At 48.8% G+C, this 12,133-nt stretch overlaps 2 protein-coding genes across 2 annotated transcripts; one reads left to right on the top strand and one right to left on the bottom strand.

Annotated features, from left to right (window-relative positions):
- Positions 1–946: 946 nt before the first annotated feature.
- PTGES2 (prostaglandin E synthase 2) lies at positions 947–6,723 on the bottom strand. Its single transcript, XM_083807892.1, has 7 exons — positions 6,445–6,723; positions 5,129–5,323; positions 4,417–4,472; positions 3,678–3,830; positions 2,903–3,103; positions 2,483–2,600; positions 947–1,753 (listed from the first exon to the last, which is right to left on the bottom strand). Exons 1-7 carry the CDS (start codon positions 6,652–6,654, stop codon positions 1,625–1,627), a joined length of 1,062 nt encoding a protein of 353 aa, XP_083664018.1. The 5' UTR covers positions 6,655–6,723; the 3' UTR covers positions 947–1,624.
- A 1,187-nt stretch (positions 6,724–7,910) lies between these two features.
- Positions 7,911–12,115, top strand: BBLN (bublin coiled coil protein). The gene is made up of 2 exons (XM_083807896.1): positions 7,911–8,067; positions 11,005–12,115. The coding sequence occupies exons 1-2, from the start codon at positions 7,959–7,961 to the stop codon at positions 11,196–11,198; spliced, it is 303 nt and encodes a 100-aa protein (XP_083664022.1). The 5' UTR covers positions 7,911–7,958; the 3' UTR covers positions 11,199–12,115.
- The last annotated feature ends 18 nt before the right edge of the window (positions 12,116–12,133 follow it).

Below are 12,133 nucleotides of genomic sequence, written 5' to 3'. Positions count from 1 at the left end.
GACGGCCCCGGGGAGAGGGGCAGAGCCCCCGTGCGACGAAGCCCCAGCGCGGCTCAGGTCGCTACAAGGAGCTGGGGAGGCTTCAGGTGGCAGCTCAGCGTGTTCTGGCTCTCGAAAGGCTCTGGACGCTTCTCTAAGTGCCATAAAGGGGTGCTTCAAACTCCTGTTGTGTCTTCAGTACAATAAATAAATAAAACCAACAAACATCGCCCACCCGAACTTTGTTCTTTTGGTACTACAGAACACCTTTAACAAATGCAGTGAGTCATGACAAAAAAAAGCACCAAACCAGCTGGTTTTACTGTAAACATTCTCTTTCTCCCCAGCGTATAACTGAATTTGTAACTAGTTTTCCTGCTGATATTTCTTCCATTTCTGTACATTTAGGGAAAAAAACAATAGAACTATCACAACGGCTGTTGTTATACAAATAAAGCTCCCCCCAACTCACGAAGTGCAAGTCACTGCGTTACAGACAGCTTCCAGCTGCACTCGTAATGTCAACAAAGCAGTTTCCTTGAAATGTATGTTTTCTTCTGCAGAAACAACTTTTTGAAACTGATAATTAATGAAGTTTAAGCCTTGGGCTGCAGAGAGGATCGCTTGCATTCAAACCTCTATTCTCTCTCACTGGGAAAAACATCAGGCCCTTCTGCAGAGCACAGCTCAGTAGACTACATTACACGTGACGATAACCCCAGTGATCGCTCCTAATTCGAGTGCTACAACAGCAAACCCTTTGTTACTCCTGTATGACAGAAACATCTAGAGATCCCAAGGATGCAGATTCCTCTTAATCCTTCTTGTTTTCCAAAACAAACAGACTTTCAGGGGTATTCCAGAGAGACGTCATGCAAGACAAATCTTTAACTGTTTTGCATGAGTGATTTCTGTGTAGGGTGTGAGTTGGGGGCATTACAGGTAAGAATTCACAGATCTCACAAAGGGCACAGAAATAGCCTTTATCCTTGCAGACCGTACAGAACCAGGTAGTGAAAGAACCGTTTACATGGAAGAGTAAAAGCTTATAATCTGTCAAGCGCAGCATCTTTTCTGACTTAGGAAGGATGCCTTTGCCAGTGTCATGGATTCCTCCAGTTCCCTCAGCACTGGGCTTACTGGATTCTATTGCAGGAAAAATTAAGAGTCATTTAAAATCTAGTATCCAGTGTCTCACTCAAAAAAACACTTCGGATGACATGGATGAATGGAGGAAGACAGCCTGAAGCAAAAGCTGCTCAGACCTACTGTATCTGATATGGCCGTAACACTTACTAGCCAGGAAAGCAGCTTGCTTTTACAGTAACCTGCTCTGAGCACGGCTCTCACCTAAAAGAAGCCTGTTCAGTGCACTCTTCAGTTCAGTCAGAGCTTCTCCTTTCCAGCAGTGTCCAAGGTCCCTTCCTTTTACCTGTCCCCATCCTTCTAAATATCACATTCAAACTTGTGCACAGCTGGATCCCTTTTGCTCGCTGAGACTTAGGACCCTAAATGGGACAGTCTCTGTACCTGCGTGTCAGTCCATTAGGTGTGACCAGTCCATTCAACTCTTTAAAAAATAAAACGTCATTCCTTCTGAAGCATTTTCCATGCAAGTACTTCAGAAAGGCAGCTGAAGCTGGCATCAGACTGCAACTTCAGCTTTTTGAATGACTTCTTCCATGCGCTGGTACCAAGGCTGAATCTTGGTGTGAACCATCATGTCGTCAAAGGCTTCCAGCCCTTCCATGACTCGGAGGACCCCATATACAGCCTGTGCCAGAGGATGAAGATTAGAACAACACTGAGAAAGTCAGTGGTGGAGAATAGCTTAGGGTAACAATGAGAGTGCCTCGATAGCCTAGAGAGTAAGGGCTCTTTATCTGCTCTGCCATCTACTCCGCAACTCTGATTAGTAAGGAAGACTGAGCGGGCAGAAAAATAGTAAGAATGCACATGCTTTTTCCATGAGGAAATGGTAAGTAAACACAAAATCTACATGCAGTTATGGGGCAATAGTTAATCCCATCTCAGTAGCAAGCCCTGGTAGAAAATGCTTCACTTGCATTCCAGGGAGAACTGCTGGTGCAGGGAATGAATCATGCTCCACTCTGCTCTGCTGCCTGCAAAGACACCCCAGCAGCACTGAGTGTAATAAAACCTGTGCAGGTGTGAGGCTCTGTTCAGCACTCACTAGTCAGAGCCGTGTTCTGGCTTGTAACCTGCTTTTATCACGCTTCCACAAAATCTGTAACATCCACCTGCAGAAGGGTACTGTGGGCTCTGTCTTAGGGAACATTTCTCTGGAGGAAAACAACAAATGTCCTATTTTAACACAAGTATTCTAAGCCCCTTTCGTGTGGGAATTGTGTTACTGCACAAAGGACATATATCTCACATAATTCGCCTTCTCTGCCTATATTCATATTCACCATTTCACGTGGATCAGCAACCAAACAATTTGTAATATAGGTCACTACAGATAGAGGAATGAGCCCCTTACCAAGTCAGCAAGATTCGGCTGGTTTCCACCCATGAACAGTCGATGTTTGCCGATGGCTTTTACCCACTCATCAACTGCTTCGTACAAGTCTTGTCGGACATCATCTCGGAGGTGATGTCTAAATAAAGAAGAGAACCAGCCTGAAGACACTAGTTTGTTTCTTTCTTTAACCTTTCATCATCTCTAATCTTACAGGCTGAGGAATTAGGAAGGTATTTTAAGGTGAAGGGGACAGCCAGTGAATAAACAGTAGACGAGTAGAGAGGTTCAGTACCTCTGGGTAAAGAAGTACAGCTATTACTCGCATTGCATGAAACGGTTTGGTTTAAAATACTGAGCTTCTGCCCTTTGACCTCTGGAGTTCATAGCTAAAGCAGTTAGGGAGCTATTCCTGTGTATTTAGTGTTCAGTGGTACCAACCTTTTCTTCAGCCTCTTGCTAATGAAGAACATGGCAATGGCCCCCATGTACTTGGCAAAGAAACCTTCCACGGTGCCAAACTTTCCCTCACGGACAATGTAATCAAAAGACGCGAAGGCTTCTCTTGGGGTACGGTAGACATTGGGGGAGATGAGGTGAACCAGCCAATCGTCAGCCCATTTTCTCCACTTCATTTCTTCCCTGCAGGCATTCAAAAGAGATTTTTCAGTGAGTAAGGTAGGGACTGCAGGGCTACAGGAGGCAGACAGAATCACAGTGACATTAGCCAGAGTTTGTACCAAGGACAAGTAACATCAAAATCCCACCCAGCCTTGTGCTCTGGTGACCTCTCTGAAATGCACTCAGGAGCAGTAACTTTGGCAAGGCTCCTTCAATCTCTATCTAAAATTAAGACTAAAGATAGAGCACTAGCTCCTCCTCCCAATAGGAGAACTAAAGCAGAAAGTACAGCCTTGGGAAACGAGTACTCCATAGCATTCCTCTGTGACATAAAGGAAAGGCCAAGAAGGAAACTGGAGGCAACTGAAGGGTAGTGTGACCACCACGGTGGGAACTAGACCATCTAACAACATAGTTTCAAATTATGCAAAATACACATCAAAACACCATAGCTACCGAGGTTTTAAATATCAAGGGAGTGTTTAAAGGAGTAGTCAGTACCCACAGGACCTTACTTATGCACCACCCCTGAGGATATCTGGGAGTAGTAGGCTGTAAGCTTACTTGGAGGACCCAGAAACTTAAAAGCACTTACACTCTCACTTCTTTGACAGGATAGACTCGCTTTGTCTCCTTCTCATCCAGCATGAGCCAGTATTTATTCCCATACTCAAATACCTCCTTGCCTTGATCAGTCACAGTTTTCATAGGAGGATAAAAGGACACAATCTCTTCTAAGCTATTCCTCCTGTGGACAGAAACACAGTTCACACCTGATTTGGCTGCTACAAAAATGGGCAAGAGCAAAGAAGAGATCAAAAGATTTGATGTATTAGTCTAAAGACAAGTGCGTGAGCTTCCCAATTTGAAACTAGCTGCAACAGCTACTTTCAAATAACCACTATTAGCATACATTACTTTTCTGTGCCAGATGGGAAGTTTTTGCAGGCATAGAGCTTCTCACAATTGTCAAATGTTTTTAGTATGGATCCAAAGGACACAGGTACAACAATTTCACTCTAGATGGTATGGCTAAATGTAAGCTTAGTTCCAGAACTAACTCTAGTCCACATTTAAGCAGGTTTTACACAAAGAGAATTTCACAGGTGAAAAAGAGTAGTTCTGAAAGGTAGAAGATGTGTTTCACTGCACACGCATCCCAACATATACATGCATCATTCGCTCCATCACGGCCAAGTCAGCTGGCCAAACACCCATAGCTTCAGAGGCTAAGGTCAGCAAGACACTAACAACTGACTCAAAGAGTCTTCTAAAGCTCCAGTTTTCTGGAGATAATCACATTCAACTCTTCTCCCATCACCCCCTTTTCTTACTTGGAAATGAGATAGGTCTTTATTGCACTGATGATCACTGAAGAGTCATTCAATTGCTGAAAACAGAATTAAGACAAACTTTTAAAAGGAACTGGTGAAATTGAAATGGAAATCTTCCAAAGCCTTTTCCCCCTCATGCTAAGGTTCCAAGTTAGTACCACAGTCCCCTTTTCCCTTCATCCATTTCCACCGGCCATCCTGCAAGCCTAAAGCCCTCATGCAGATCTCTGCAGTGATCATTTTAGAGTATCATTTCAAATTTGTCCTTCATCGTGACAAGAGAGGACCTAAGGGCCAGGTACTCAAGCAATACTAGCAGGTTTTGGATTTAGGCTTTTTGCAGCAAATAGAAAAGCAACACTGACATTAAAAAAGCCACAGATAGTTGAATTGTCAGTAGTCTTGAGATCTCATAAGATACAAGCCATTCTTTTTACCTCTGGCACAGAACATGTCCTGCTTAAGGGCTGATAGAAGCCAAACAAGCACTGGCTTACAGAGTTACTACACAAAATAACACACCTTGGAAGAAAGACTTAAACTCTAATTAGACCAGGGCATAGGATGCCACAAAGCAAGGAACAAATCTTAAGCTCCTGAGAGAATAAAATGTGATTTGAAGATTATACTGCATGTAACAAAGCACAGAGAGATAAAAACCTCCAAACCACTGCTTAAGGGGAAATCAAGCTTTCAGCATGGTAAGACTTACCAGAGTGCTTCCAGCGTTAGCTAGCAGGATAGGCACCTTTCTGTAGGAAGAGAATTTGATTTCTTTCCTCATTATCGGGTTCACTTCCACAATTTCATAGGGCAGTCCATGATAATCAAGAAAAGCTCGGACTTTACTGCAGAAAGGGCATGTTTTATATTGGTAGAGGGTAAGCTGCAGGTCCCCTGCAGGCAGCTGGGGAAGGAAGAGACCACAAGCTTTAACTTTCCATTAAATAGAAACATTATCTTTATTTAACCCTTATCTTTGTTATAGTCTTAGTCATTGACATTGAATTTCAACTTCTGATAATTAAAATCTCTCTGCTAACAGATGCTTTCTTCAAATGACATCACAAATCACCTGTTTTTCTAAACTTCTAGTTAACCTGTTGAAAATTGCTACTCACAGCCAAGAAAAAGAAGTTAGATACTGACAGCTTACTGTTCTACACAAAATTCCGTAACTGAGGAAAATCACAATTGTATTTAACGGTCTTTAAAAAAAAAAAAAAAAGGCTTTTTAAATTCTATTCCCCCCCCACCCAATAGCCTTTGTGGAGCACACAGCATGGGAAGAAAAAGAGACTTTGCTGTTGATCACACTACAGCAAGGGGTGGCGGTACTATACCACAATTGATTATAGAAACACAGAGGTAAAATCTGCCGGAACATGAAGATTTTAGGCATGCATTGGCCTAAATTCAGTTTCCTGGGATTAACCAACCTATCCTCAACTCAGAGAGGAGAACCTGGAGTAGCACAGAGAGCAAAGCATCGCAGCAGGGATGTTTCCCAACACTGCTGGTACTTCAGCAATCTGACACGTGCTGGCCAGTAGTCATACATTATAAAACAAACGCAGCCATCTCACTTTGCTTCTTATTTGCAACTTATTTGGTTACACAACTCTCCGTGGGTGCTGGCAAAAAGCAGCAATTATCTAACAGAGAATGCGGCTTCACATCCCCAGCAAGCTCTCAGTTCTGACAGGCACTTTGTACAACCGCTCAAGAAGAGCGCGGCTGTAAAAAATATTTACATAATTTTAAGCGGTTTCCTGACTGAAAACTGAGCAAAAGCGGCCGTGTGGTCCTCAGAGACGACAGAACCCGCTCCGCGCCCCCCTGGAAGTGTTTCCCCTGGGCCCCGGGAGGCTCCCCGCCGCCAGGCCCTGGCCTTGCGGGGACAAGGAGGCAAAGGAAGGGACTGAGGGAGCGCGGACAAAGCCTCGGGGCCGGCCTTGAGGCCAGGGAGCGCGGCGGAGGGAAGGCGAGACCCGCCGCAGGCAACGAGCGGGCCCGGCGGCGCGTTACCTCAGCGGCCGAGTGCTCCCGCAGGCGGTGTTGCGCCGCCAAGTAGAGACCGGTGCCGCCACCCAGGGCGAAGGCAGCGCCCAGGAGCAAGCGACGACCGCCGCTGCCGCCGCCGCCCCCCGCCGCAGCGCCGTAGGCTCGGCACGGGGCCCGCAGCCGCCAAGGCGACAGCAGCACGGCGGCCCTCCAGGCCCGGCCGGCAGCCGCCATCTTGCGGGCACGGCGCGCAGGGGCGGGGGGCTCCGAGCGGCCGCCCCGCGGCGCCTCCCCGCCCACAAAATGGCGGCCGCCGCGCTGAGGTAAACGGAGTTAAAAGTGAAAGAGGAGCGGTTCAAAGCCGCCCCAGGCGGGTGCGGGGAGATTGTGTGAGTGCTGAGGGCCTCTCTGGTGGCACAGCGACGCGGGCCGGCTTCCTCGCGGTGTTTATTAAATCCGGGCTCGCTGAGAAGACGCCGAATTGTAAGGTTGAAGTTAAATAATGTGTCCTCTGAAGGCGCGTTCTGCCCGGCGGGGTTGCTGCGTCTGACCCGCAGGTACCCGCAGTGCAAACGCAACACTTCACACTGCGAATCATCCCCGTTTTCCATTACAGTCACAGTATTCATTATACTAATGTTCAATTCCCCTGCCTAGGGCACAGCAAGGGGCCCAGTTTGCCGTGGGTGCCTCTGCAGAAAGGAAAAGAGCCGGCTGCGATGTCAGATGAGGACATAACCTTATCTTTCTTCTTCACCCCAGATACCCACTTAATTATGGAGTCTTGGAACTGGGTTTGAGCTGTTTAACTTAATGCTCTAATTGCGAGTTATTTCCATCCCTGTGACATCTCTCCCAGGGATGAAAAAATTCTCCAATGATTAGGCTTCCTCAGGCTGCGTAAAGTACAACTGATAGTGTGTCAAGGACAAGGAAAGACAAAATGAACTCGTTATTTTGGGGCAGAGGAGAAGCAAAGGTGACCCGGGGCTGGTGTGAACCGCCCAGCAGCCACACAGAACCGGTGACAGCAGCAGGGTGCACGGCTGCAGCCTGGAGCTCAGCAGCACAGGCATCTGTCTGCTGCAGCCATGGCGCCGCGGGACGCTCTGTCTGCAGGAGGTGCAGGCCTGATCACACAGATAAGTTTTCTTGGGGAAAAAAAAAAAATCACTGGATGGCGATGGTGGTCCTAGAGACCAACTTCATTATGCATCCAAATGCACTTTGCAGTGGTTATGGATTGGAAGGCCTTGAGGGAGCGAAGACACCGCAGGGCGAGGCAACAGCTTCACGTTGGTAATTCATTTGGGGAAAACACCCAGGAAACGAAGAACAAAAGCCGCACGCAGCGTGCGGGGCGACCTCCCCGCCAGGTGCCCGCACTGCGCACCCCACCCTCCCACGCGCCCCGCGCCCCGCACAACGCTAACCACAAACTTTACCCAGCTCCTGCCCGCCGGCCCGCGTGACGCGAGGGGAACGCAGCGCTCCCATTGGCCGCCGGCCGCCCCGCCCCCGGGCGTGGCAGCGCGGCGATGGCGGGACCCAACGCGGAGCCGCCCGCGCCGCTGGGCCCCCCGGGGCGGGACGGCGAGGACGGGGCCGGGGATGGGGACGGGGCCGGGGACGGCTTCGGGGAGGAAGGTGCGTGGGGCCGCCGCCGGCCGGGGATGAGCGAGGAGGAGGAGGAGGAGGTTCGCGTTCAGGAGTCGCAGCGCGGGTGACACGGGCAGATCGGGGAGAGGCAGGGGCTGGGGAACGGGGCTGTGGTAAATCGGCTCGGCTGAGCCCGCCTCCGGGCGCTGCTGCGGTGCCAGGCTCGTGGGGCTTCTGGTTCTGTCCCGTCAGGGTAAAGGTGTTTGAGGAGATGAGAGGACAGCAGAGCTGTGGTGTGTCTGGGTGGGTCACTCGTAAAACTGGAAGTCTTCCAAAGGCTAAGCACATCGCCACTCTTGAAAATGGTGAAGAGTTGAGTTACGCTTTCCCAGACGAGGGGCAATGGGTGCAAGCTGGAACATGGGAGGTTCCACTTAAACGTGGGAAGAAACTTCATCATAGTGAGGGTGACAGAGCTCAGAAACAGGATCCCCAGGGGGGTTGTGGAGGCTCCTTCTCTGGAGACATTCAAAACGCACCAGGACACCTTCCTGTGCGACCTGATCTAGGCGTTCCTGCTCCAGCAGGGGGATTGGACTAGATGATCTTTCAAGGTCCCTTCCAATCCCTAACACTGCGATTCCCAAAAGACCCTTTGGTTTCCAGATGTGACCTGCGTCAGTGAACCTCATAGTTGTGTCTGGGACCCTCCTGCCCTGACAGGAGGTCGTTTCTGATCTGTGATACCCCGAGAGTTGTCACCGCTCTGCATCGTCCCTCAGTATTTGTGTTTGAAACTTTCTGAAGAGCTAAGAGTAGCTGTGGTGGAGAAAGTCACCAAATCTGATCCCTATCAAGTCTCTCCATTAAGTGTTCTGCTGGTGATAGGCTGGGGTTTTGTGTGCTGTAGCTGGTCATAAAGATCTGTAGATATTTCCTGGTTTAGTTGTGCTGAGACTCAGTTAAGTGTAGATCACTTCCTTGACCTTAAATAGGAATTATTTATTTTTTTTTTGGCAACAGTTCCTGTTAAAATGCAGGGGACTAAACAATGTGATTGCCGTACTCTCGGTCAACACATTCATTAAAAGAGGTGGCTAATTTTCCTTAAAAATAAACCAAGCTTGCAACTAGCAGAAGTCAATCAAATAAAATGTTTTTACATGATTTTTTTTTTCCACTTCTGAGAGCTGCACAACTTAAATGGCCTTCTCTGGAGCTCTAGGCACTGAGAGTAATTAGGTTCCCACTGTGATTACAGCCTTCTCGACCAAGCTAGTGAATAATGTTAGTTGTCAGAATTAGCTGTTGTATCTGCTTCGGGTCTTGTCGCTGTTAATCGGAACATGGAGCATCACACGCAGATCAAATCCTACATCGAGCTGAGGAGCTCCGTTACTCATGGACATTCGGGGGCCTGGGGCCAGCATGACCACGGGGTGCTGATGCAGAGTCCCGTTGCCCCGTGTTCTCCACCCCCTGCATGCCCCCGAGCTGCAGTGTGGGCTCTCCCTGGCATCATCCCTCTGCCTCCCAGGAAGACCGAGTTTCCTGCTGGCACTGGCAGCGCCTGAGCTTGCTGTGCTGGGCTCTGGGAACCCTGCCTATAAAACTGTCTGGGCTCAGCAGCTGAGCGGGGCAAAGCTGGGCTTGTGAGGCTGGGGGATTTCAGCACGGCTTCACCTTCATCCCTAGGAGCTTGCTACAAGGGTACACACATCCTCATCCCCTTCTCTGTATTCCCCATTGGCTCAGAGCACCACTCCAGCTAGGCGCTGCGTGTGTCATGCTTGGCTCTGGTGCTCTCCCAGCTGCTCAGGGAGAAGAGCCAGCGCCAGCCGGTGAGCTGTGGGCTTGTCCCACCCACACAGGCCTCCTTCCCCGTGCCCTACCCACGATCCTCACAACCCTCATCCCCTGGGTCACAGCTTGATGCCTGCCTCCCTGCGTTCACTCAGCCTGTGCAGTTTCAGAAAGGAACACAGAACTGGTGCTCCCTGGGGTCCCCTGTAAGCCAGGGTTTCAGCCAATGCGAAATTGGCGGTTCCTAAGTAATGTGTCAGCAGAGGTTTATCTCCTCTGGTTTTCCAGTTTGGCTTTTGGGTATTCTCTAGGACTGTGAATATTGCTTGGCACAATCCGAAAGCAAGCGTTTCACTGCAGCAGCACAGGCTGTCATCTGATTAGCATTATTAATATGCATCACTGTGAAATGCCATTGTACTGAAACTAACACTCCTGCACTTTAAACAGATGTTTTAAATAAGAAACTAACAAGAAAACCATCTATTAGGATTACTTTGAATTAGTTTGGTTTTAACTCAAATTACCCAAAGCTTTAATGGTGCGTGAAAATGCTGCGGTTGGACGTTGGACGTGGTGCTTCACACTTACCTCCCTTTGGAAAGGATGGTGGCACTACCAGCACCCTTGGGGCTCATCCCTGCTCCTGCCACAGCAATGGCAGTGATGTTTTGGCAGCGTGAACCCAACCAGGCCCTCGTGAGTCACATCCCAGCCTGGGAACCTTAGACAAGTAATTTACAGAATGTAAACACTTGGGCACACTGCCAGAATGCCTGCATCCTCATCAGGAAAGATGATCCCTAGGGCAACTACAAAGGCTAACTCGTCCTTGGGATTTATTTGGTCCCGTAGCAGCACGGATCACCACATACTATCAGGCAGCCTGTGCTCAGCTATTTATGCATGAGATCAAAGGCTGTCAGATATGCCCAGAATGGGTCTGGACTGCTCACAGGTAACGTGCCTCTGATCTTGTTACCAGTTCTCCAGCTTCCCGTTGGTTTCGTTTGACCAGTGAATTCAATACCTGTAGGATTCATTTGCATCGTACTTGACCCACCCAGTGGCAGATAAGAACCAAAATGCTGTGGGCACGTTTTGCAAAAGCTTTTACTGCTTTCACCGACTGCAGCGACAACGTACTTGCATCGTTCAGTCTCTTATTTCCCTTCCTTTTAGAATATGCAGCAATAAACTCCATGCTGGACCAGATCAACTCCTGCTTGGATCACCTGGAGGAGAAGAATGATTATCTACATGCCTGCTTGAAGGAACTGCTGGAGTCCAACCGCCAGACCCGCCTGGAGTTCCAGCAGCAGAGCGAGCAGCAGAACATGGAAGCTGACGGGCAGGGATCACAGCCTCCTGTCTAGTGGGCTGGCCCCACGCTTTCCATTGCTAAGGACATTTACTGGTCACTGGTTTAACATAAAAGTTGAATAGATGAGGTACCTTCTGCCCGTTACTTGTTCCTTCCCGTGGTAGTGTCCTGCCATTCGCCTCCATGTTCTGTTTTTCTTTAGCTGTGTAACAAACAGGTGCAGAAGCACACAGGTGGGCGTAGGAGCGTGGTTCTTTTCTCCCCCCGGCACTGACACTTGGTTAAAGCTGGTTGTAGGAAGCCTGATGCCATGCAGGTTGTTTGCAAGCAAGCTCTCGTCACAAAGAGGAAAAATGATCTCTGGTGTTTTGCGCTGTTGAATCCGAGCGAGGAACGTTATGGCTCTAGTCTCTTCCCTCAGAGAGCACAGTAGGCAGGGGCTGTCCCGACTCCAGGCTCGCCCCTGGGTGTAATCTGTCACAGACAGGAGCCCTAGGCCATCTCCTGCCGTAAACTACAGCTTCCCCGTTATTCATTGTAAGAAATATTGAGACAGTCCCAGGTAACTGGACTTTTCTATCCCCTTCCAAGCAGATAAGACAAGCTACCGGGGTGATGTTTTTGACTCTTAATTTAATTGGAAGCTGCCTAACTCCTTGAGCTGCCGCTAAGGACTTGAGCTTTAGAGCCAGAGCAGCTGCGTTAGTCCCCACTGCAGCATCAGCTTTGGGAGCAAAGAGACAGGGCTCTGCCGGCCCCACATGGGATGGGGGCAGAGCCCTGCCTGTACATTTTGACAGGAGTACTCGTGATCATTCTGGTTTGAAACTTTGCGATCTTGTCCGGATGGCCTGGAGCCAGCACAGTGAAGCAAGTCTTACTGTTCTACTTCTGTAGAGTTAAAAGAGTTTTTTGAAAGTTAAAGAAGTTATAAGAAATCTGTTTTATTAAAATCAGTTTGAAACAAAATTTGTTCCTGAGTCTCCA

Source organism: Anser anser (assembly GCF_964211835.1).
Source record: "Anser anser genome assembly, chromosome: 21".
Lineage (NCBI taxonomy): Eukaryota > Metazoa > Chordata > Aves > Anseriformes > Anatidae > Anser > Anser anser.
This window is presented reverse-complemented; position numbering and strand designations above follow the sequence as displayed.

Coding starts and splice junctions, on each gene's coding strand:
- PTGES2 (XM_083807892.1), bottom strand. CDS start 6,654: ATGGCGGCTGCCGGCCGGGCCTGGAGGGCCGCCGTGCTGCTGTCGCCT. Junction 5,324..6,444: donor GGGAGCACTCGGCCGCTGAG/GTAACGCGCCGC, acceptor TTCCTTCCCCAG/CTGCCTGCAGGGGACCTGCA. Junction 3,104..3,677: donor CCTGTCAAAGAAGTGAGAGT/GTAAGTGCTTTT, acceptor GAATGCCTGCAG/GGAAGAAATGAAGTGGAGAA.
- BBLN (XM_083807896.1), top strand. CDS start 7,959: ATGGCGGGACCCAACGCGGAGCCGCCCGCGCCGCTGGGCCCCCCGGGG. Junction 8,068..11,004: donor GGACGGCTTCGGGGAGGAAG/GTGCGTGGGGCC, acceptor CCTTCCTTTTAG/AATATGCAGCAATAAACTCC.